Source organism: Onychostruthus taczanowskii, unplaced genomic scaffold (assembly GCF_017590055.1).
Source record: "Onychostruthus taczanowskii isolate IOZ18803 unplaced genomic scaffold, ASM1759005v1 scaffold25, whole genome shotgun sequence".
Lineage (NCBI taxonomy): Eukaryota > Metazoa > Chordata > Aves > Passeriformes > Passeridae > Onychostruthus > Onychostruthus taczanowskii.
Window position 1 is genome coordinate 6,845,376 of NW_024499796.1, and position 25,370 is coordinate 6,870,745.

At 39.3% G+C, this 25,370-nt stretch overlaps 1 protein-coding gene across 2 annotated transcripts in view; it reads right to left on the bottom strand.

Annotated features, from left to right (window-relative positions):
• MED27 (mediator complex subunit 27) overlaps positions 1 to 25,370 on the bottom strand; it is an 83,418-nt gene that overhangs the window by 50,397 nt on the left and 7,651 nt on the right. For both annotated transcript variants that reach the window (XM_041406951.1, XM_041406950.1), the window contains exon 3: positions 496 to 626. In XM_041406951.1, coding sequence (XP_041262885.1) covers positions 496 to 626 — 131 coding nt within the window. The remainder of the gene's footprint in view (positions 1 to 495; positions 627 to 25,370) is intronic.

The following is a 25,370-nucleotide window of genomic DNA, read 5'->3' on the forward strand; positions in this document are numbered from 1 at the left end:
AGGCGGTTTATTAATTTATAAGCTTCGTTGTGCACATCTCTGTGTTTCTGGCATCACTACATTCAGGTTGCTCAAAGTGTTGATACTCTCTGTCCTCAAACAGTTTCTAAGTGTCCTCATAATTGCTTGTCACCTGTAAAAGAGGTTTAGATCTGATGCAAAATTAACATATGGTGAACAGATGGACTCAGAACAGACGTTTGCCGAGAAAGTACTCACACCAAAGACTTTTTGGCTTCAGTCTTTTAGGACCTTCAAAAAGTCCTGCTTGAAGCTCCAAGTCATAACAATCAGGTGAGCATCATTCCTCAATGACAAGCTCGTGTTGCAAGAAGTTTTTTAATGACCTGCTACAAAGAGAACGTGTACGGAACAAAAACGCAAGCACGAGGTCGCTTATTACGACGACTGAAAATTAAACCAAAAAACCAGTAAGTTAATAAGAAATATTTCACCCCCCAGCATGGAAACTCTTCCAAATATTCCATTACTTACTGAGGAGGCAGGACAAGAGTTGTTGGCTGGGCTTTTGGTCTGCGCTTTGCAGAGACTCCCATCTGGTTGGCCGAACGTTTCAGAGATTGCTGATTCAAAAGGCCAGATGCCAGCCCAGCATGGTACTGCAACTGGATAAGAAAAAACATATATATATATTAAAATACACACCACTGCAGTACTCTGTCTCTGTCAGACCTCTGCTACCTGTGGCACCTGATTCAGATTACAGCCAGTCAGGAAGTTAGTGTGTGGTATCTCAGATATATCGCTCGGTGGAAGACAATAGGGACATGGACAAAGTCTGCTGTGGAATGGGTAAGAGGAGCAAATTATGCATTAGGACAAGTAAGATGGTGAGTCAAGGACTTTCTCTCAACTCTCTCTTGAAACTTGGGCTTGCTTTTAAACATTGAAACTGTTTCTCCTCTCTAGGGACTAAACATTCTCACTTCAGGAAGAAGATAAGAGGAAGACAGATGCAACCCTTTCACAATATAAACCAGCTTTTTAGAAATAACACTCATCTTTTTCTTCTTAAACATAATACCACAAAACATTTGCAAAGGAGTTTCTATCACTGTAAAGAAAAATCTTGCTTTTAAAATACCTGCTTGCACATCTCCATAGCACTGCAGAACAATTCACATTCAGTAGCTCTCTCCTCAAAACTTTTCTTTTCCTTGCCAATAAAAGACAAATATTTGAAGGACACAACATGAATCGGCAGGATTTTGAGTACACTCCCAGAGCTCTCAGATGTAAGAAGAACTACAGGGCTCTGCCTGTCCTGCAACCACTTCCAAGTGCAACAAGTTCTCTGAACACTTTCAATTACATTCTGAGTTCCCCATTTTTGAACTGGAAGGGGGAGAAAGATTCATTGTCAGACAAATGTGATTTTCTGCATCACTCCAGCACCTGGATCTATGTGTTCATAACATTGTCTGAAGATTTGTTCTGAGAAAGATGAATTGTTTCACAGTTAACCCCTCTAACCCCATGGTCTGCACATAAAAAATGGGTTATGGTCAGTAAAGTATAACTTAAAAATGTTCAGAAAATGAAGTGGTCTTAGACCAAGCTGTTCTACAGGGGCTGAGTGAAAAAGAGGGAAGCAAAGCTTAGAATGATGAACTCAAAACCACCTGTGAACAGGAGGGGAGCAGCCCATGAGCCAGTTTGACTCAGATGTCACTGCTCAGCACATCCAGAAGGATTTCTACCAGGCTCCTGCTTCCCTTGGCTGCTCCTTGTGCCACGTGAGCTCAACATGAAGACACATCACATTCCTAATGGGAAGAGAGCTGTGCTGCACCAGGGAAGGGGGGATTTTATTCCCTCAACCAATGGATTCTGCTCAAATTTGTTTTTCTCCGATAGTTTTCTGAAATGAAAAAAAATCAATGAGAGCGATGGAGGGTCTATGTTTGAAAGGCCATGTTTCAGTGTCAGGGGCTTAGTTTTCAATCTTCACTACCTGAATGTGCAGGGAGTGCAATATGCAGGGAATTAAAGGCAAAGACAGCTCTGGCAGAAGAGCCATTGATTCCAGGAATATGCTTTTCCTTTTCCTTCCTGCATCTTTTTGTGCTGGTGACACCATCCACTGATCTTCCCTGTGCAGGTATTTCAAGTAAACAACGTTATTTGGACATTTGCTCAGAGATGGAGGTAATCACTGGTACTAATCAGAGATGAATTTTAAAGGTAACCTCTTAAAAACATTTTATAACCTCCCAGCTAGTGACATTTAGTGGGCAGGCATTTAAAAAAACCCCAAAAACTACAAGAGGAATAAAAAAGAAATAGATTCTAAACCAAAATTTTGTCCTTCAAGGCTGACACCCAAGTGATTAACTTATTTTTATTAATTATAAGTATTTCTTCCTAATCTACCTTTGCTCTTAGGAATGCAGGTCCAACTGTCAAAACCTGTAAGGGCCATTAAATATTTACCAAACCATCTTTATAATGGGAGAAAAGGTCAAAGTTAATAAAACTGACAGGCAGCTTCTGTCCAGCTTGATTTATACATTATTAAAGCATCACACACTGTACTGCACAGAGTGCTCTCCTTTTTGGGGACAGGGGGTGTTCACTGAAGGGATCAGGAAATTGTTTCTTAATCATTTTTCTGAGGAGCAGAAGCAAGATTGAAAATAGTGCAGGTATCAGAACTATGGCCAGGAGATTCATGGTCTGATGGATGATACAGGTGCCATTCAGTTCCCTGTTCTTCTTAAAAAATCAACACCTTTGCCAGCATCAACCATGAGAGAAATGTCAGCTAAAAACACACCAACACCCCACCCAATTTTTGCTTACTAACAAGAGAATGCCATTTCCAAGCACATTCTCTCCACTTAGGGAAAAGTGCTGAAATGCACTATCAGAGGATGTTGTGGGTGCTAAAAGGCTCCTGCAGGGAGGCTCAGATGAACTCATGGGACACAAATCCTTTTTGGGGTTAATGAGCTCACAGAAACTACATGGACTCAAGGAGTCATGAATCCAGGGAATGCTGGTGGCTTCAAGAACATTGGGGAGAAGGCTGTGGGCACAGGGGGTGACAGAGCCTTGGGCTGGAGCAGCAGAGCTGCTGTGTTCCAGCACATCTGTGGGGTCTGAGACCCCACAGCCAAAAATCGCAGAATCGCTGAGGATCAAACCTGCCCTGCCCAGGGCATTCCCAACAACATTCCCAACAACCTCCCCCTGCTCCTGCACTGTGCCCAGCTACACCAGCACAATGAATACTCACTGAAATGAGCACTGCTGCAGTGCTAGGCAATCGTGGAAATCATCCCCCTATCAGTGCAAAGGAATTCCCCATCACTACTGCAAGCATCCACGTTCTCCAGCTTTGGGGAATTCCACCTGGCTTGTGTGAGGCTAAGCTTTCCCTAATGAAATATTTTTCCGCGTAATTTCAGTAAGATCGATCAATTTTCCCCAATACATGCAGATGAAACAGAAAATCTATTTCAGAAAACCAAGAAATCAAAACCAGCAACAACAAAAATCAATTTACAACATTTAGCAGCCAGGATATATCCCAGTGCCAACTTGTACAGGTTTATGATGAATCTCATGATAGCTGATATTTTTCTTAAAACTGCAATTCCAAGTAGATGTGTGAATTCTACATTTTAAAATCAAGTGACTCTTCTTAGGAATGTAGGAAAGGTACTGAAAGTAACACTTCAATATATATAAAAGCTTTACATGAAGCTAAATAAAAACAGAACTTGGAGTACTTTTAAATTATTTTTCAAGATTAATGATTTTTCTATGTTAATGGCCACATGGCTAGATTTTCTAGCACAAAATGCTACCACTAATATCTCACATTTTCAGTGTTCCTGAGTACATGATAATTATACTCCTATATTAACAGCTCTTAATCTTCCTCACTAAGTGAAAAGCATCAACAGAGAAAGCACTTGGGAGTCACTTTTCTCACAGCTGCAATCGTAAGGAGGACAATTTCTTCTTCTACATAAGATGTCTTTGGCTTTCACAGGAACTATTGAAAAAAACAAAAAGGTGTAGTAAAGAATGACAGATCTGATTTAGCACAGAAAACATTAATATTTTCAAAGAACTTAATCACATAATATCTTTTCCTCACTCTACTCCAGTGACCCTTCTTACCAGAAATAAGGTAACACACCTCCTAAAACAATGAACATAACCAAAAAGAACCTCTACATCCCCCAAAAAATCCAGTCTTGTGCAGATGACCTTTAAGATTTGGAGCAGACAAAAACTTCTGCTACCAGAACCCTGCAGAAAAGGCCCCATTGTTCAGCTGAGAAGCACTGACCATATTGTGACAGGTTTCCATCTTAGCCTGTAGGGTTACTTTGCAGTGAATGTTATGAAACACAAACATGGGCAGAGTGCTCATTTAAAACTTTGAAAACTAAAGCTTCATCATTAGAATCAAGCTGGGTCTAGAGGTCTTTAGTTTACATAATTCATGGGCTGGAGATTTTGCATGTGCTGACTGCTGCCCAAACAAGAGAGTACACTGCACTCACTGACAAGGCCATCCAAAGTTGCAAAAATTGGTTGAAAGAAGGTTAGAATCAAGGGAAAAGAAGAAAAAAGCAATCAATTGGAGCATTAGCAACTGATCATGTCAGCTCACAGCTGCACATTACATTTTGCCATTAATTAAGGCTTTCTAAACACCAACACTTTATAACAAGTGAAATCACAAGAATGATTTTCTTTGTAATCACATTACCCTGTTATTTATTATTCCATTCTTATGTAAATACTTACTGATCATATATATAAACATAAAAACATTTTCTCAGATCCAGGTAATGTAAAGTTGATTTCCATTCCTCCAAGGAATGCCTTTTAGAGAGGTGGCTGACAGATATTCACCCACTGTGGCATTTTCTGAGTTCACTGTAGTCCTGGTGATGCACATTTGCCTCCCTTAGCATGCACAGCTCTCTGCCCCTCATCATTAAACAACTTCTCCCTTGCAGATGAAAAGGGATTTGTTTATTATGATAAAACTCTACTTGCTCTTTTGAAAGAGCAATGAGCAAGCAAGCAGGACACTCCCACAGTTTCATCTCTGCAGACTAAAGTAGGCAAGAGAGAAATTATACTACCTTAATTGATATTTTTAAGCTTTTTTCAGATAATGAGGCCTGTTTGGAAATTCTCTTTTTCTCCGAACAACGTTTGATCATTTCAGGACAGCTGAATTCTTGACTTGACCAAAACAGCATCAATAAGCCAAAGGGAGAGTCTCCAATGTCTTTACTCATTGGTTTTCCTCTTGTTGAGCTGGGTTGCAGGCTTCTCAATTAACAGAAAAACTAGACAGTGTGTCTTTGCTCTATTTTATTTAATTTTATTTATTTAATTAAGACACTTCATTCTATTTTTTAAAAGCATTTATGCCCCCCAAACACTTTCCAGTTTACAAGAATGTTTGAGCAAGAGACACCTAGAGGAACAAAGGCTGCTCCCATCCCATTCTTTTTTAAATCCCTGTAGAAAAGTTACTATCCCTTTTGCCAAACACACTGATCTGATTAAACTGACAGTAACGAGCTCACATTTCTCTTAGTGTCCCCTCTCATGCCTGGGCTGTGAGATGCCATGTCAACAAACTGGAACATGGAGCAGGCTGGGAACATCAGCCCTGCACAGGGCTTCTCTCTGAGGCCTCTCTCCTCCCTCCCTCCCTGACCTAGGGAGCTCAAAAACAAGCTGAGACATTTTTATTTATTTCTATATATAATGACACAATAGTAGAAAATGCATTGATACACATCCCTGTTTCTTTTAATGCCTTGTCTTTGCTTCAGGTTTTCTTCCATTTTTTCTGAATTCTTATTTTTGCTGAGAGTGCTGTTTTAATTAGTGTCAGATTTCAGCCCTAAAGTGTGTTCTTCCCATACTTTTCTTTCGAAAACACAGAAGTTCTGCTGATGAATGACTGCTGATGAATGCTCCCTCACTCCAATACTGCTTGCAAGTCTTTGGCTTTTAACCATGCAGAGATAGCAAATCTTTCTTCAAGCTCTTTCTTCAAGGAATTGGTCAAAACTTCAGCATCTGCATCCTTGCTGCCAATAAAATGACCTGCACTGGTCAAAGTCTGTAAAAGCCTCTACTCCTCCTCCACCTTTTTAAAAAATGTTCTGGAATCCATTTAATAGCTACAGAAGTAACATATTCTTGCTCTTTGGATAATGTCAACACAAAGGGACACTACACAGCCACCAGGCTGGATTTCAAAGGGATCTAGTGTTTGAAATGGATAAAGAGGCAGAGTAATCATAATCTGGGGTTACAAGCTACTTTATGTACTCTTTAGAAGAATAACTGTATTTTATGCTTAAAATGTTTATACCTCCAGGTATTCTGAAGGGTTTGAACATACATATTTACTGAAAGATAACTAAATGAACTGGCATTTATTTCATTGTATATGCAGCTACAATAGAAACACATAACAGAATTACAAAAAGCAAAGTAGAATTATTACATTGTGTTCTGCATCTAAATGACAAAATAAACCCAGGTGCAGTAACAAACAGCAGCAGCAGGTTATTTTCAAGCAACCCTGAGCTGAAGACAGGTGATGGTACAGAGATTGTCCAGAATAGGTCAATGGTCTTAATGTCACTTTGTGGGGTCTATTCACAATTGTGTGTTCCTTTAATGGACTTCATTAAAGTCTAAAGTCCCAAGAAGTGCACATGATCAATATCTGACAGAAAATCCTAATTCCTTTTTGGCACAAGCATTATCTTTCTATAGGACAAACAATCTGTAGCAGGGGAAAGTCATCATTAAACTCCAAGATAAGGACACAATTAGTACCTTCCTCCAGAGCTCCATGCTCCCTTAAACAGCCACCAGAACTCTGGAGACACAGCTCTCCTGCTAAAATGAGTATTTTCTAAAGCCCTAGACTAAATCTTTGGTGTCAGGGGCTCAGGTGGCAGCTGTGTCAGTATGAAGAATGACCTGCTGCCTCTGTGACAGGGGGTGCTCAGGGGCTTAGACAAGAAATGGGAAGATAAAGCTCAAATGGCAGAATAAAGGGCTGCAATCAGGCACAGAAACACTCCCCAAACTGTCCAGCACCACGCCATGATTTGCAGCTCTGAGGGGGGCTTTTACTACAGCAAACAAAGTGCTCTACAGACAAATCAAGAAATTAATACTCTTCAATAAAATGTCTACATGGTGCAGCTTACGTAAATCCAACCAGCACAGTGCACAATCAGAGAAAGGGGCAGTCAAAGCAGAGATGAGGGAAATCCATTCGTGGGTAAGCAGTGGAACAGTAATAACAACACCCAGTACTTGTGCTGCTGATTTATTCTTTCCCTAACTCGTTCAATTTAATTATTTTAACTTCCATTAAATGCTCTTCTTTAGCTTTGGTGACTTGCACAATAATTAAAATGCACAATATCTTTACCCTTTAGGCAGATACCCATACTGACAACAGCCCAGCTGAGGGTTTTCCTGCCAGCACAGGGAAACCTGGCTTTCCTCAGCCTCCTGTGCCTTTCCTGAAGGGGAAATTAGAAGATCACAACTCCACAGTCCATCCCAAGGCTCTGCCAAGCTACACCAGACATCACCACTCTCTTCTGCTCCAGGTGACCACCCCACTGCACCAGCACAGCAGAAGGGGCTGAAGGAATATTGTTTAAACTGAGCTGAAGTTGCCAAATTAGGAGGTAATTCTTCCTCAAATGGTTACTTTTGCTAATATCTTTCTTTACATCCAGCAGGCATCCTGAAGCAAGGCTCCAGGGGATGCTGATTTCCAGCCTGTCAGAGACAAGCAATTAAAGCTTGAAGCTGGAGAATTCTGGAAGAGAATGCATGAGGCCTATTCCCCTGCAAGAACATTCCTACTACAGCCGCAGGATATTCATGACCAGATTAATTTATCCATCTTTTCTAGACACTATGAAGTAACCCACAGAAAATATTTATCTACAAATAAGATCCAATCTTAAATTTAAGGTCACTGTTATCACTAATTAAAGTAAGAGGTTTTAACTCTCATCCTTCCCATGTAACCAGAGACTTTTACAGAGACAAACCCTGGAATCACCACAGGTGTCTGGAATTCTGGAAAATCAGATTAAAAAGACAGACATCCAAAAAATAAGTAGACATTTATAAAAGTCTTAGGCAAATTACCTCTTCAGACATCAAAGAATTAAGTTATGAATGTTTCTGGGAATGCAAAAAGAATCTATCAGGTTTGATTGATAAAAGTGTAGCTTTTAACTAAGACTGAAAAAATGGAAGACTGGCAACATTCTTTTCCAGAATAATATGCTTCCTCTGCTTTTTTCCAGCATAGTGCACATAAATCAAAGAAATGTTAAAGAGGCCCATACATCACAAGTTGGCATTTCTAAACTATTTACAAAATCTGTTCTAGTCAAGAGGATGGAAAACATAAAAGTGTGACCAGTAAAGTTCCTGAAAGAGAAAAGGTAGTTCTACCATCCCAGCAGGGTAAAGGTTGGAAACTCTTGATTGTAGACTTTAAAACCATTAAACCAAGACAATCCTGACAATGTGAGGTTGCAAGAAGCAAACAGGATGGTGTTATCAGCCAAATCTTGTGACAACTAAACCAGAGCACTGAGTGACATGTCCAGGGATGGTGACTTCACTTTCCAATGCCTGAACAGCCTTTTTGTGGAGAAATCCTTCCTCGTGTCCAAGCTGAACCTCTCTGGAAAGTGCCCTAAGGAGGTTTGAAGTACAAAAGCAGGGCTGACCTCACTGCAGCCAGAGAGCCCCAGAAACAGCTCCAATGCTGAGCTGTGCATCCATCACATCTTCACATCCCCACATCTCTGCATGCAACAGATTTCGACAGATTAGGTTTTCCTCAACAACTTTCACAGATGAGAATCTCATGTCCTCTTCTGAAAGGAAAGAAGTGGATTATGGAAAGTTTATGTGTCCATCTGTTGGAGATGTCATACGCTGACTAGAGAGTGCAAAAAGCACAGAGATGTTTTACAACCAAATCCCAAACTTACAGTAGTCTGAACGAGTGAAGAGCCATATGCTTTGCAAAAAAACACCTCTTTTGCTACACATTTTTTTGCCACAGCACAAAGAGTAACAGTTCGAAAGCTGCTGTAATCTTTATTTCTGAAAATAGATCACATATTCTTACTCTCATCTGCCACACTCGGGTGAGTTACTGATAGGAAGCTGGAAAAACAAGGAAATACTACTCTGGGAAATGCAAATTAAAGACACTCTGCACTGCAAGGAGATACCTGCAGCTACAGAAAAGGGGCAGCTCAAAGAGCCCAGGACCGGGATGATGCACAACAGAAGGTTTGGTGCAATGACACATGAAACATTTTTACAGTTTTCTATGTTGGAGACTTGCAGTGGGAGCATTTGAGATGAAGCTGGGGGACCTCAGAAATAACTTAAAGAGTAAAACAAATGGAATACACTTCATCCTATTTTCATGGGAGCTTATAATGATATTATAATTAACTCAATTACACCACAAGATTAATAGCCTTTAAAATGCTCCCAGTCATTCATTACAGGCCTAATTAAAACTCTCTTTTGGTGCTGAGCCAGCAAGAAATACGAAATTACTTACTAGCAACCATATAGAAGTATACAAGATATTACCTTTACTGTGCTGGTGTCTCCATGGTCACAATTCAGTGTGAAGTTTGGGGTTGGGTTGTTTGGGTTTTTTTAAATACCAAAAACAAAAAGAAAAAAGGACAAGATGCACTTTAGAGGCTCCAACACCTGCAGCAGCATACCAGCTCACTACAGCTAACCAGTTTATTTCTAGTTTTGCTGCAACAGTTAAGGGCTTCTACAATAGCAGATGCCTTTCCTCCCACACATCAATTAATTTGCAAATGCGCTCAGGTTGTAGAAATAATGAAGTGCTGAATGCTTCTCTATTGACAAGTTTTGCTGTCAGGAGGTGGATGCTGTGGGCGAGGTGCTAAAATCCTCTGCTTCTCTCTGCGTGCCAAAGGAAAGACACCACACGAAACTTGGACACGAAACTTGCTCAACAGCTAACAGGGCACATCAATTACTTTATTTACTCCTCTCTCGCTGGAACCAAAAGGAAGATATCCTCTCCAAAAGCTGTTTATTGTGTTTATTTAGGTATTTATAACACACCGTTTTACAGGGAGGTGGGAGGTTTTATGCTGACCCAAGAAACATTGTGTATTTGAGGAGAAAAGTAGTATTTTTCATGTATTTTTAGGCATGCTAAAAAAGTTACATTAAAATTAAGGTTACAAGTGGAGAATTCCGTAATGAGGAAATGCTTCATAAAGCCTGTGCAATCTAATTCAGTCTGCCTGTGCTAAGGATTCAGACTTTCATTATGTGCTTCTTTCCAGACCTCCAATTATAACAGTCTGCAGGATCTCATGGATGAAGAGGCAGTTACTCAGCACCGTTTTCATGCACAGAATGTTATTTGCAGGATCTCACACAATGCCCACACTTCTCCTCTCAGATGCCTTCTACCATATTTTCCTGCTTTATTCTGCTTCTTTACAAATACAGTTAAATTTACCTTCACAATTCTTATTCCACTCATGCTGGGTGTGGATCTGAGGAATCTCAGATTTTTAAGAACACTAAATGTTTTTACTACATACTTACTATATTTGTAGTAGAGTTTCCATAGATAATGACTGCAGTCAGGTGCTGAGCAAGTCTTTGAAGCAGCCAGAGGAGGCTTGCAACCAGGTCATGGCAAGGTTGGAATTTCTATCCCGACTTCTACCACTTGAAATAAAGGATTAGTCTGGAGCAGTTAATTGTAACTTTCTGTCTGGACCAGCCAACAACTGGAAAAAAAGCACATCCTGCCAGATATTCTCTACAATCAAGTTAAAAAAATTGAAAATTACTGAACTTTCAGACAGATCCCAGACTATTTCTCTCCAATTCTTCCTATGCTAAATTACCACAGGTGTTTAAACCATTCACCTCAGCAGCAGTCCAAATTTGTTAAACTTTTATTTTCAATTACTGATTTTTTTTTGTTTGTTTGCTATAATGAAGAATCCTCTTACCCACTTTCCCTCCAGTAGATATTGGTAAAAAGCACATGACCCATCCATTATCTTTTCTTTCATGACTGGAATAAATTGACTTGTTTGATCATACAGAAGGAGCACAGGAACCCAAATGCTTCTGGCTCAGTTCTCACACCTCTCAACTAGAAAACCTCATATTAATAAGCACTAGACAAAAGGTAACTAGGTAGTTTTAAAATTAAAATGAGGCTTAAAACCGTTTTCAAGTGTTAATAACTGAAAATGTTATTAGTAAAGGTACTAACAGGTAAGGAAATTTGCTGTTAAAAATAGATGATTTTCTGCTTTTTAAAATATGCAATTTTCAGGCTGACCTTGTTCCTTTTAAATTTTTATAGCATCTTCAGTTCCAATTTGAGATTTTCATATGGGGTAGGCAAACCTTCTTATGTTCTGTATTAAATGCAAGACACCTCCTTGGCATGATCTGCAATATTAATAATATAACAGTACCAATTTCAGGAGCAGCACTGTAGCATCAACACATGCATACCTACATGAATCAAAATTTAACCATGTACATCATGGAAATCTTTAATATATCACAAGAAAAAAGCAGTTCTAAGACAGCTCAAAGACAATTTGAGATTTCCTCTTTTGCCATACAAACACATGACCTTGTCATGCCTCACAAGGTAACACCGAGGTAGCTGATGCAAGAAAACATATGCTTCTTTTTACTGGGCTCAAAATAGGAACAGAGGGGAAGGAGAATCATACTCAGGGCCAAACCCAGGTTTCTGAAGACCAGACTTGCAGCTGTCAATGTACTGAGCAAAAAATGTCCCCACCTACACGAGCCCTACAGGATTCCTAACACTGACTGCCACTACAGAATTGGGAAAATACTTTCTGGAAATTACAAACATTAGGGATTCATTACTTAGCCAGGAATTTGCACTGGTGTTATGACTTGGTTTTAAGACTTGGAGATTGAGCCATTTTTATGTAGCTGTGGGACACAGCTACAGGAAAATAGAAATTATTATTTTTCATGGATTTCAAAGGAGACCGACATATATCTGATTTTCCGTGCACTGGCTGTCTTGCAGGCACTCTTCAACAATCCAATTACTACTTAAATGTTGGCCATCTAGCCCACAGACATTTCAGATCCTCATTTAAACCTGGACATACCTTATTTCTGTATCTTGATAATCACTATGAAAACCCTACCAGATCAAAGCCCAGCAGTTTTTCAGTACCTCAGTTCAAGGTACCAAGTAAACAGACATTCTTCTCACTGTTTGGTGGACTTCATTACTAATGAAGTAAAAATTGCAGACATCAATCTATTGCTTCAGATGGCCATCATCAGAAAAATAAACAGGAATGTGGCTGCTCACAGTGGCTCATCTGGCACATTCACTGGAAGGTAAATTAAAAGCACTAATGACCAGAGCACAACAAAAGAGGGAATAACATTGGATTTGAATAGAAAATACTTCTACAATGCTTCATTCAACCAAGGCTGTGTTTTCACCCTCAGTCTTAAGATAAACAACTATCAGTGATTGTTTTAATTACTTCACCCATCTCCGCTCAAGGCCATGCTGCCTACAGGCCCCTACAAAAGAAATGAACACTACTGGTATTTTTTTCTGAATGTTCCCTAGTATCAAGAAAAAATAAAAGGCAGGGGAAAAAAAATCATCACAATATTCCTAATCTCTTGAAAGAACCAGTGAGGCTCTGAGTGGGTTCTCCTTCCCTGCACCTGCATCACCCAGTTCACAGCTGTTGTCACACCCATCCCTGAACTGGGTAACTCCAAAAAGTCCAGCTGGCTCTGGGAAACAGCACTGACCTCCCTACACATAGTTTGTGTGGTACCAAAATTTCAGCATCACCCTGCACTGGTCTCAAATTCATCCTACTGATTGCTTCCCATAAAACCTCAATGCATCCCATATATATGGTCTGCCATTTTCCAAAGCTTGCCAGTCCTAAACAGCCACAGAATACCTTATATTCCCACTCAGTCTTCTTTTCCTCATCTCAAAACCCAAAGTAACTCCTTCTCCAACAGTTCTGAGCTGCCCAGAAGCAAACTCCCTATGGGACTGAGCACAGCACAGGGCCTCTCACTGCAGTATTGTGGGTGCAGAACACTGGAGAACCATTGCAAGTGGGAATGTAAAAATGTATCAAACATGCAAGAAAAAGGAAAACAAAACCCAAATCTGTATCTTTTGGTTCTGAAAACAGATGAGGAAATTGCATTAAAAAACCCCAATGCAACTTACATTACAGTTGGAATTTTCCATTAAAAATACAATTTTGAAATAGACACGAGCTGATAAATTCAGCATTAAGTTTTCTAAAAGTACTCTCAACCCTTCAGCAGTACATGTACTTACACAACCAAAAAGGATCTTTCTGTATGAGCTCGGAGCACCAGCAATATGACAAACTGGTGTGCATTTAAGGAAACTGGGGCGGTGGGGGAGCCAGACACTGCTTCTCACAAATGATGATTTTTGAACTTGTTTCCATCACTTCTCTAGCTACAAAATCTTTTTTTAATGAGGACACTACCTACCTTCCTCACAAAGTTTATTTTATCAAGCCAGTAATTCAGCAACATGAACAACTGACAATTCACTCAACTACAGTTTTTGCCTGAGGCATTCACAAAAACATAAAAGAGCAAGAAAAACTTAAAAATGGTGCCGGAGAGCTGAAACCTTGCTGGCGGCACACAGAACAAACAGGAACAATTGAAAGCTGAGGAGCAGTCAGTAATTTATACTACTGAGCCCAATGCCTGGACAGTAAGGAAAACAGATGGCTCTGCAATATGGAGATGGCTCCATGAAAAGCAGTCAGCGCGGGAATGCTGCAACAGCTCAGCAGCAATACTTTGCCTGGCTGTAACAGCCACAGCAAAGCAAACTCCATCATTTCAGAGGATAAAACAAAAGAAAAGAGTAAAAGAAAAGAGAAGTTCTTATTACAGTTGGCCTATATTCCATGATAAAGCGTGGGCTCCTTCAGAGTTTTTCCAAGAGTCCTGCACAGACAGATCCGTGCAAATAAACGAGTTCCATCCACCCGGCAGGAGCAGAGCTCCTCTTCCTGTCCCGGCCCCCTCCCAGGAATTCTGCATCACACCCAACGGCTCTGAACGTCAGCTATTTAGTTCTACTTTTAGCTCTGCTTTAAATAAAAGTGTGTGGAGTGCAAGCTGCATAATGAAGGCTCAAAACCATGGAGATGGCACAGACTGCACCGGGCAGCATTACCAGGCTGAGGGGGTTTTAGGGTTTGCTTTTCTTTTCTGGCAGACTTATTTACATGGAACAAAACCAAAATTTGCCAAAGGAAGTTTCCAACTCCATGCTGGAAGAGGCAAGAATTTCCAAATGGAAATGGCCCTGTTTGAGCCTTGAGGACAAACCCAGAGGCAATGGCAGGGAACTCATCAACAAACACTTCAACACAGGAAGAGAGGGTGAAGGAGTTCTTGACAAATGCGTAAGGACCTCAGACTCATTTTTTTAAAATACTGCATTTCAAGGCCATCGTGACTAAGCAATATACCAGTTATGCAAGGAGTTAAAATAAGCTAAAAATCTAGCACAAAACTTCTCAGAAAGGCCAAAACATTCTAAACTCTTTGACCGTAAGAACCTCTTAAAATATATACTCACTATGGAACCAGAACACAGGTGAAAGCCTCAATTTAAAGCCAAGCATAAGATCCTTCTTCCTCTGCAAGTTTCCTGTGATAAATCAGGTTGTTTAAAGGGCAAGCTCAGTAGCTGGATTTAGCAGACAAAATATCATCTTGCCTTGCACACCATGACAGGTGATGCTATTCAGCTACAGATTATGCTGACATATTCCTGTTTCACCTACAGGATTGTTTTAATTTAAAAAAAAATCCACCAAAATGAGTGTTTTACTGTAGAATATGTCTATTATTTTTCTTAAATCAAAACTCACTGACACAGTTGCTGATGTTGGTAAAAGGCCTCTGCACACAGTTTTACAAATGGTTTAGGATTCAGCATGAGCACACAACTGTCTGAACTTGGGGTAGGCTTGTAAAACTCAAAAGCACAAGTTTATCATCACTCTCAGGGAGTAACCAAACGTTATTGTTCTTTAAAGTAATAATCAAATAGAAAATCAAAGCAAGTTATTTTCAAGGAAGATGCTTTCAGATATATTTCTCTTTTTCCAGACTTAAGCCTGAGACATTGTACAAGAAAGAACAGAACCTGCAGTGAACAGTCCCAGCATCCTCCTGCCAGAACTGTGACCACTGGCATTGCTCTTCTCAAGAAAGCAAACATTAAGTTTGATTAAACACCTTTGCTCAAGTACTCTTGATAATAAAGAGATTATTCTTCCCCTTTTCTAATGGGTATTTTATTCTGTCAACTGATGGATCATATATTAAACTGTTTCAATTCCAAGCACCATCTGCTGCTACAATTACCAAACTGAAGAAAGCAGGGATATAAAGTCCTGTGATTTGAAGGAAAAACAAGAAGAGAAAAAGGCATAAAGTTTACATGACACTAACAATCCCACTGACAGGTTTTTCTGACTTTGCAAACTTCCTTTCATGCAGAAGCATTCTTTTATAACCTGACAGTTCCCTCTAGCCTGAAAACCTCATGAACATGTCACAGATTTTTGTTCTCAACCTCTGAATTTCCTGCAAAAATCTTTCTAACCTACTGGTCAGGATGACACCCAACTTCAGACTTGAAATTAATAAGTGCATTTGCAGTACCCTTCTTAAGCTTCTTCTGCCCTTTACGAGATTCATTGTTTCCCTAAGTACCCTTTTAATGAAAACAAACAAACATCAACAAAGATTAAAAAAAAAATAGACTTAAGCAACTTGCAAGAAAAGAAAAACCAAATCACTCAGTCAAGGCATGTTTGACTTTATCAGGCACTGAGAAAACCACAAAGGACGGGCTGCTACTCCAGTTTGATCATGCAAGTCTCTGAAAACTTTCCCTGGTCCATTATTTATTCAGGAAAAAAACCCTTTCCATCTTTACCATAAGAGCAGTGAACATGAGACATTAGTTTTCCAGACTTCACAGTGGCTGACAAAGCAAAACACAGACTGAATTTAGGCAGCCAGCAGAGCAAGAATCTCTGAAAAAGGGCACCTTAAATAAATGCACAATAAATGTCTCCTCAGCCCACTCAAGCAGAGCCTTCAGCCACTGCTGTATGTCCATGTCTGCTTTAAAAGCAGGTCATGGATGCTTAGAGAAAAGCCACAGACCCTGATTTCCATCCATCTGGGAATTACCACATTTTGCAAGTTAGCACATATGAAAATGCACTAAGGACAGTACTCTCTGAGTTCATTTAGGCTCACAGAGTTCTACTGCAAATAACCTTTGTAAAACAGTTAACATGACCTACAACAGATTTTTAGAAGGAATGTGACTCTTAAAGAGAGTAATTTTTCCATGTTCTGCTAACACAACAAAACTCTTTCCATAGCCTGACCATCAGCAAATATGCATTTAGTAGCCACAAAAAAAAAAAAAAGTTACTTTTAAATTTGTTTGAAGATTAGCTAAAAGTATCTGCAATGCTCTACTCTCTGATTCAGGTATAGCTCCCATGCCATTAAAGTCTTCTCCATTTTAAGCTTCTTCTCTGTTATTCCATGGAAGATCCATAGAAGTTTACCAGTACAGGAAGAGAGAAAAACTTCATTAATAAAGTCCTATCAAATTGATATAGCAAGAACATGAGAGAACAAACTTTAACAGTAATGTGTTTTGGTTCATAGCAAGAATATGGTACATGAGAGAACAAACTTTAACAGTAATGTGTTTTGGTTTATCAACCTAAATTAAATCTCTTTCCCCCATCAACCCCTTTTTCACGTCAAAACTCTTTTACTTTGTAGGGAAAATTAATTTTATCTGAGCAGGTGAATATTCCATGTCCCTGCTGCTTTTAATTCATGAAACCTACTATGGCAACACAGTTGTTTCACTTGGGCTCTTGCAAAAAATTAACAGGAAATTTATTCACCTGTGTGTGCAGATATTGTTGCCTGTGCTGCTCTTTGAAGGGACAGAATCATCCCTGGGATACATCAGCTGAAGCAGCTGTGTGGATTAGCTAACAAGACAGCCAGACTGCAGCTCTCCTCCCAGCTTTTCCCTGGAAGGGAGATTTGTTCCTTCCAAATCCTCTCTCCTTCAGCTCTTCCAGAGGGAAAGTATTGGCTTGGAGGAAATAACAACTAAGTAGCTCCCTCATCGACAGCAGAAAGCGAGCACATTGACTTGTGCCCTTTCTGTATTGATGCCCTGGCTGAGTAAATGAAGATGTACAGGGGAAAAGCAAAGAGCACCACAAGTGGGTATGTGACCCAGAAAAGCACAGTAGCAATTTTATATCTTCTTCAATCTTCCTGAAATGTGATTACAGTTGACCTTTAAATCTAGTAGATCAACCAATCGATTCTGCTGCAACAACCCTGTGTGTGATCTAAGAGCATGCCCATGCTGAAAAAACTTCCCATGCCTGGCATAGTCATTTTATTTTGCTGTAAAAGTTACCAAGATTTGTCTGAATTGATTTTACTTGCAAGAAAAACACACCATCAAAACTGCAGCATCAGCAGACACTAAAGGTCTTAGATTCTTGCAGGATGAATGCAATATCAATACAATCAGGATGTATCCATATGAGGTACACAAGAGAGATGGAAAGAAGATGTTTCTAATCTCACTTAATCCTAATGCAGCCCCAAGTCTGCTTTTTTAGACTGTGGGAAAAAAAATAAATACAAGGAAAACTACAAACACTCCAAAGTATTTGCCAGGCAAAACATTGAATTTGGAACAGAAAACATATTTAACAGCTCTTTAGGAAGTAAAGCTTTAAAGCTTTCCTGTTGTGTTGGATGAGAGTTTTATTTCAGTTGATAAACTGTCCTTTAAAAAAAAACAAAACAACCCAAAAGAGACTTCAGGATGGTGTTTGTCCATAGTGGGCTTGGTGCAGTAAGATGTTCATGTACAGCATCTCCATCAGATTTCTCTGAGGGAGCAGCACAACCCTTATTTTATAGTTAGATATTTTACAGATGGAAAAAGACAAACACAACAAAGACACTTGTGAAAACTCATCCAGCAAGCTAAGGCCAGAGGAAAGAGGAGGATGGATCTCTCCAGTCCCATGACAAACTTGGCAATGCTGCTGCTCCCAAAATCTTCATCCTCCCCTTCAGAAGTGTTCTGGGAAGTCCACATCACACACTCGTGTTCACAGAGTCAACTACACAGCAAGTTCTTTTAAGCTGAAAGTTTTTAACTTCACTCCATATTATATGCAGGGTGTCCAAAAGAACCAGAAAATTGGAAATGAAAGGTTAGCTGGTGCTTTATCAGGCACAAGAGAGCTTACAGACTTGATCAGCTCTGTGATCTATGGAATTTCTACAAACAGCTTTGGAAGAAGCATCAAATAGTGCAGCCAAAAAAAAAAAAAGGGGAAAAAAAAAAAAAGATGGCACTGAGCACACTGAAAATGCTACACAGAAAATTCTGAAAATACAAGATTTGACTCCAGAGTAAAACTGAAGCAGACGGCAAAGCAGAGAACTTGTTAAGTCTGAGTGCAGAGACAACTGCAGAGAAGACTCTAAATAGAACCCAACTGAAAGCAGATGGGTAGGGCAGGGAACATTAGAATAAAAATCTAACTAATGGTAAAACACACAGGGATGTTTCTTCTCAAAGGAGAAACATATATCCACCCTCACTGAGGGATAACCTCGGAGGGAGGAGGAAACCATTATCTTTTTAACTGCAGCTTATTTGATAAAAAAGTGACATTTTCTCTGAATGAGGAATTCTTTTTCCATAAAGAAAAGCCACCATCTGAAATGAGGCAGAGCCCAGTAACGCTGCAGTAGTTGAGAATGTCATGATTTCCATCAGAAAACTGTTTTGCAGAGATCAGGAACAGCTGTTTCAAACTGAATTAGACTAAAACTGGAAACAAGCTGTCAAAACCCAAAAAATATATTTTATACATAAAAGAATGTATTTGATTCAGCTGTTTTATCGTGGTGGTCAGCCAAAAGAGAAATAAAGTAACATTCTGAGATCCAGACGTTGTCGCAAAGACTCTCTCATTTTAACACTCTTTATGTAGATTTATTCCTTTGAGCATTTGGAACAGGAAAAATGTCAAACAGCTCATATCACAGATTCTTGAATATTTTCAAACCATAGGCAGCTTAAAACAGTTTAAAGACACCTGAGGACTCTTGCTGCTCCAGTCCACATTCTCTGCATCTTCCATAGCAGTAACAGGCTGGTGCAATAAGGAAAATACACTGAATTGATGTTGACATGAAAAGATTAAAATAATTCACTTTAACCCACCACTTGTGGGTAATAGCACATGCATCCAGCTCCTTTTTGTGCATACTTGCAGATCCTGGGAGGCTTTTAGTGGGTATTTTCAATATTGATTTCCCTAGGAATTGCAGTTTCATGTAATGAGAAGTAAATACATCTATTTTAGAATATACTGCAAAATGTCACATCAAAATACAATTCCTTTGTGTCTAATGGCCCATGCAGTACACAGCACCTTTAGTACTCTGCCACTACCAGTCAGAGGAGCTTAGAGAATCCAGATACAACAACCAAATTAATCAAGACTCTGCTGCTTTTGAATAGAACTATTTGTTGTAAAGCACAGCTCTGAACATCGAAGACCTCTGTGATTTTATTATGTGCTGTAAAATGCAGCCATTACACCCTGCTTGCCAACCAAGTCTGAGGTAATCTTGAAAATACCCTCAGCATTTCAACATGGTCATTACTTCTCATAATGATGATTCATGCTAATTCCATCTGATAAGCATATTAGTTATTACTGTCAGCTTCTCAGCAGATGGGCTTTTGAAGAAGAGGTATCTGAGAACAAGCAAATTCATGAGCATATAAAAAATGTACACCCCAAGAAATGTATTTTTAACTCTCTAGAAGACCAGGCAATCATGCAACAGCAGCCATGTACCTTTTCTCCTCTCAGATTGATCACCCAGTCCAGATTTAGGCATCTTAACTCCAGGGCTAAAGTTTTCAGCACACACAGTGCAGCTCCAAAGCATGACTGAATGCTTCACACTAAGCCAAGAAATTCACAAAAGAGCACAACAAGGTAACTGCTGCTCAGGATACAGAAACTTTTGATCTTTCTTTGAAAAGATCAAAAATGTGAAAGACTAGCACCTGGTAGATCAATCAACTTTCATTAAATCTTCTTTTATTATTTCAGAGGACATCTTTTCCCACATATACTATAACTGAACAAATGTCAGTGGTTAAAACATTTATTCATGTTTTTTGTTTCTTCTGCAAGAATCATTACATTCAGGCACTTTAAAATTAGATTAAATGAACTGCTATAAATGCTTGGGCTAATCTTGTATCAGCAAAGGACATGATAACATGTACTGATAAGTGTCTTTATTTCCAGAACTTCAGGATTTGACAGCTCTAGTAGATTCAAATGCTAGCTCATACCAAGAAAATACACCAGCAGCAAATGGGGTTGGGAGTGAAGCAGCTCTGAGTGTAATGATCATATTCTGGTCTCTTCTCTATTTTCCTATCAACCCCCAAACCAGCCCAACCATGGCACCACTGAGTTTCCAGAGAGCCAAGACATGGTTCTGGAACTACTCAAGAAGTCTGACAGCAGGCACAGAGCTACACAGCCTACAGCTCCCATCCAGTAATGGTCCTCATGTCTGTAATGATCTGTCATTCCTTATCCACATTCTTCACCTGTCACACAGCCACAAACCATCACCCTTTGTCCAGGGCAGGATTACTCTTCCCTCCCAGGAAAATAAAAATCAGTGTGCAGTGACCCCAAGAGATTTTGAGGGTCACCACAGACTTTCTGCTTTACACACCTTCAACATCAGCATCCCAGCATTAACTCCTGCTGAACAAAAAACTGCTAGCACCTTTCTGCCAAATGCACATTTTCACAAAGCAGCAACCAGTGGTCAGAAATGCAGTTTTGATTATATGCTTACACAGTTCCTCACACAGACTAGTCTCAATTTTATTAGCTGTTCAACCATCTCCATGTTTTGTTACCCAATTATCAACAGCGTGAGATTAAGATACAATGGGGAAGAACTGAGCATTGCTTATATGCAATTCAAACAAATAAATCCACTGTGAACTGTCTAGGGGGGGCAGCTTCAGTAACTTCTAAAGAGAACTCAAAGAAGAACAGAGATGAGTACATTCTGCATTAAAAAACCCAAATAACAGGCACAATAAAAGACCTAACAACAACAAAAGTAGAGAGCAACAGGGTGACATCATTAAATTTTCCATTTTATTTGATTTCCTCTAGAAGCTACAAAAAAATCTTTTCCATACAAATAATACCTGTGGGATTTTTATCACCTGCATCAGTTATTTTATATTAGTGTTCATATTCCTTGAATGCCCTTCATACGAAGGTCAGTGAATACTCTACAAACATCTTTAATTTGCCTCAAAGAAAGCAAGAAAGGACATTGAGTCTCTGAAAACATTCTTTGTGTTTTCATGGTGGCACCATCCACGAGATGGTCAGGCTTGCTCACCAGCAGCCAGTCAGTCTGAGCCATGGAGAGCTGAGGCAGAAGAGAACTGGAAATTCAAAGGAATGCTGGGTCTGAGGCTTTCTCTCAAAGCTGTTCTTGTTCTGCAGTCCTGCATATTCATCAATTAATCCCCAGATAACATGGATTTCCAGTTATACTTTGTTGCATTCCTCAGATTCTGCAAGTGAAGCCTGTTCTGCTGCTCTGATGGCTGTACTGTGAGTTACCCAGGCCACATTTCTGTGTCTGTGCCTGGCTTAGCTGCATTCAAACTCAATACAGAGCAAGGCAGTTTTAATCTGATTAGATGACCACATTACACAACTTAGTAAGGGAAAGTGATCACTGCCTTATAAATGACATATTTGAGCCATCCAGCATGAAATGTATGAGGAGTTCTTGCAGAGGGAAAGAAGGAGTTAGAGGAGGAAGAACTAGGAGTGGGCAGAAGTGTTTTGGTTAAAACAGAGCCACATCAATCATTTCCATCCTGAAATAGGCTAACAGCTAGGGCATTAATACTTATCAAACAAACAGGGGAAAAAACCCACTCATTAGCAAATAAAGGTGTTGCAAAGCATTAAATAATTCCCACCAGCTGACAAGAGGGCTGTGATTTATAATAGTGTGTTATTGATAGATCACTTCCCATAATTAGGAAAACTGAGACTGGTACTGCTTACAGCATTATTTTGATCAGTCTTGAAAAATACTGTTGAATAATAACAAACACTAGGCATAACAATAGAAAAACACCATAACATTGCTCTCAGGCTGCTTCAGATTTGAAACAAAATATTCTAAAAAAATTTCAGTAAGAAAGGCAATTCTGTTTGGACACATAACCTTATTTCACAACAGCATCCTGGTGTGAATTATTACTATGATAACTCTGGGAGGATGACAGACATAAAACATTCAAACTATGCAGCAAAAATAAGTCAGAACAAAAGGCTAATTATTTCTAATTTTTTAAGCAACAAGTTACTCCTCATAACTCTTCTCTTCCTGAAGAACCAGAATAACCTCAGTCTACTAAAATGTTAAATAAATTCAATTAACTTCCCTAGTAGCACAAGTCAGCATATGCAGGAAATTCTCAGCTGCCACAATAACTTTCCATAGTGCAAGGGAAAAAACACATTGGCAATTTTCATTCCTTTCAGTCACATTATCAGGTGTCAAAACCACTTTTATAGCTAACAATAAAATAGTTACAATAGCCCTGGCTTGAACTTCTGTCAGAAACCAACATTAAAATCAAAGGCAAAGAAACAGAGAGCCCAAGAGCTGAAGATTCCAGGAACTCACAGCTGAGGAGAGAAGATACATTTCCAAAGAGAAGACATCACTGATGTTATCCATCTCTAATGCCCCACACACTGCTTGAGGCAGGATCTCCAGGGAAAACAAACCTGTCTAACAAGCAGAAGCTGGTGATTCTGCCTTTACTGTTGCTATTACTGTAAGCTTCCCTGTTTTCCTTATGGTTTTCACCATTTTCTCGCTACATTCACTTCCTTTTTTTAAACTATCATTGCAGAGCTCAAAGACCCTCAGAAAAATTTCACGTCCCACTTTTTCCTTCTCCAGTAAAGCACACGTGGACTATTGAAATTACATTTTGGTACAAGCACTTTCTTCCTCATCACAGCTTTTCCAGTGCTTCTTCCCCCCATTACTTTAATATCAAGGATAATTTCTACACTACCTGAATTTGCCATCCCTGCCATGGCTGGTCACTAAAATCAACCCTGCAATAAGAAAAGTCAGTATTCTTCAAGCAGACAACTGAGCAGTAATTAATAACTGCAGCAGTTGGAAGCACAGAGGTAACCACCTGTTTCCCAGTAATACCAAAAAAAAAAAAAAAAAAAATAGAAAAAACCAGAACATTACTGTAATTCTGAACAGCAAGGGCATTTCACCAGATATTTACCCAAAAGCACACAGAATTAAAAGCCCATAAAGGACATTTTTCCAGACTGCCAGGCAAACAACATTAGTCACTGGCTATATAATACTTGGCACCTACAAAACATTTCTGTCCAAAGAACCCAATGCACCTGAGACACATTTAGACTAGAAACTCTCTCAAGAAGTAGGTTAAGTGATATTATCCTCTTTTATCTGCACCAAAAATGAGGCACAGTAAAAATCAGTGTGCCCTATTCAAGGTTACAACAATTAGTGAGAAAAGCAGGAATAGAATCCAAGTGGCCCAGCTCCTACTTTGTGTCCAGTGTACAAAACCCACCAGTCTGTGCCACTCGTTTCTGCAATGACAGGAACAGAAGTTCCTGTGGCTGATGTGCACAGGAAAGGAGCCCACAGCTGGAGTTCCCAATGCAGCTCCCTCCAGGAAGCTCTGATTCTGCTCTTACAAATCAGACTGCACCAGAATCTGTGGATCAACACATAACAGGATGTCACAGTGTTATAATGCTGCATTTTTGTAGGAAAAAAAGTCCTGAAAGGACATTTTGGCCACCTGCCTGAAATTCCCAAGAAGTACCAACACAATAATCCAGTTACATTGTCCATGCTACTGTAAAACTACAATGAAGTCACAATGTTTGAGCACACCCAAAATTCAAAATTAATGTTCCTTGGAATGAACACATCCTTTTACAATCAAGATGAAGTGATTTTTTTTCCTGTTCTGCAGTGCTTCTCTACTATCATGGTTAACATTTAATGTCATTTATTGTCACTAAACTCAGTATTTGTGTCTAATCAATACTAAGCTACCAAGTGCAGCTGTAGCAAGTCTGGTCTTTCTCTACATGCTCTATCGATTGTCTTTTTTTGAGCCCCACAATAAACACAATTTATACAAATAATTTATCAGGGAACATATCAAAATAATTTAATAAAAAAAAACCTATCTATACCTTTTCTCTTCAGTCATGTGACAGAAAATAATTTTAACTCATTAATGGTAATCTTAACAGTTCGATTTTAAATTTATGTAAAAACAAGAGGAAGCTATGAAGCAACAAATTTAAATCCAAATATTTTTAGCCTATTTCCACATGCAGATAAACAACAATTTTTTTTCATTTTGTAATTCCCAGCATATTGCTTTCAAATAAATTTATGACAACTACTGTCCAGCTTTGTTCACTTAGAAAACTTATAATGCACAGATATTGTAAAGTTTACCCAAGTTGCCAGAATAATCTTTTCACAGATGAGTAAATTAATTGATTTGATATAAATCCTACTTCTCCAAAAAGTTACAAAGTCAGAAAAGTTGATTTTTTGCTTCCTGCTTGAAGCAGTAGAAAACAGCCTTCCCAAGCACATGGTTATCACGTTTTGTAAGCAGAATCTCATGAAGATAAAACAATACCACCACCCCTCACACACCCCCACACGTGGGTTCAAGAAGAGCTGGAACTGGAGCAAAGCACATGGATAAATGCAACTCTGAAAACAGCAGGGGATACAACACTGCACTTCAGAGAAGTTAAAAATCAAGGAAAAAAATTTAAAAATAACATCACCTGTTCAAGACTACAACTGCTCTCAATTTCCCCACTTTTACTGCTGTTAAAATTACTTGAAGGTCTGAACACAAACCCTTCACTGCAAAGGAAGGGGGA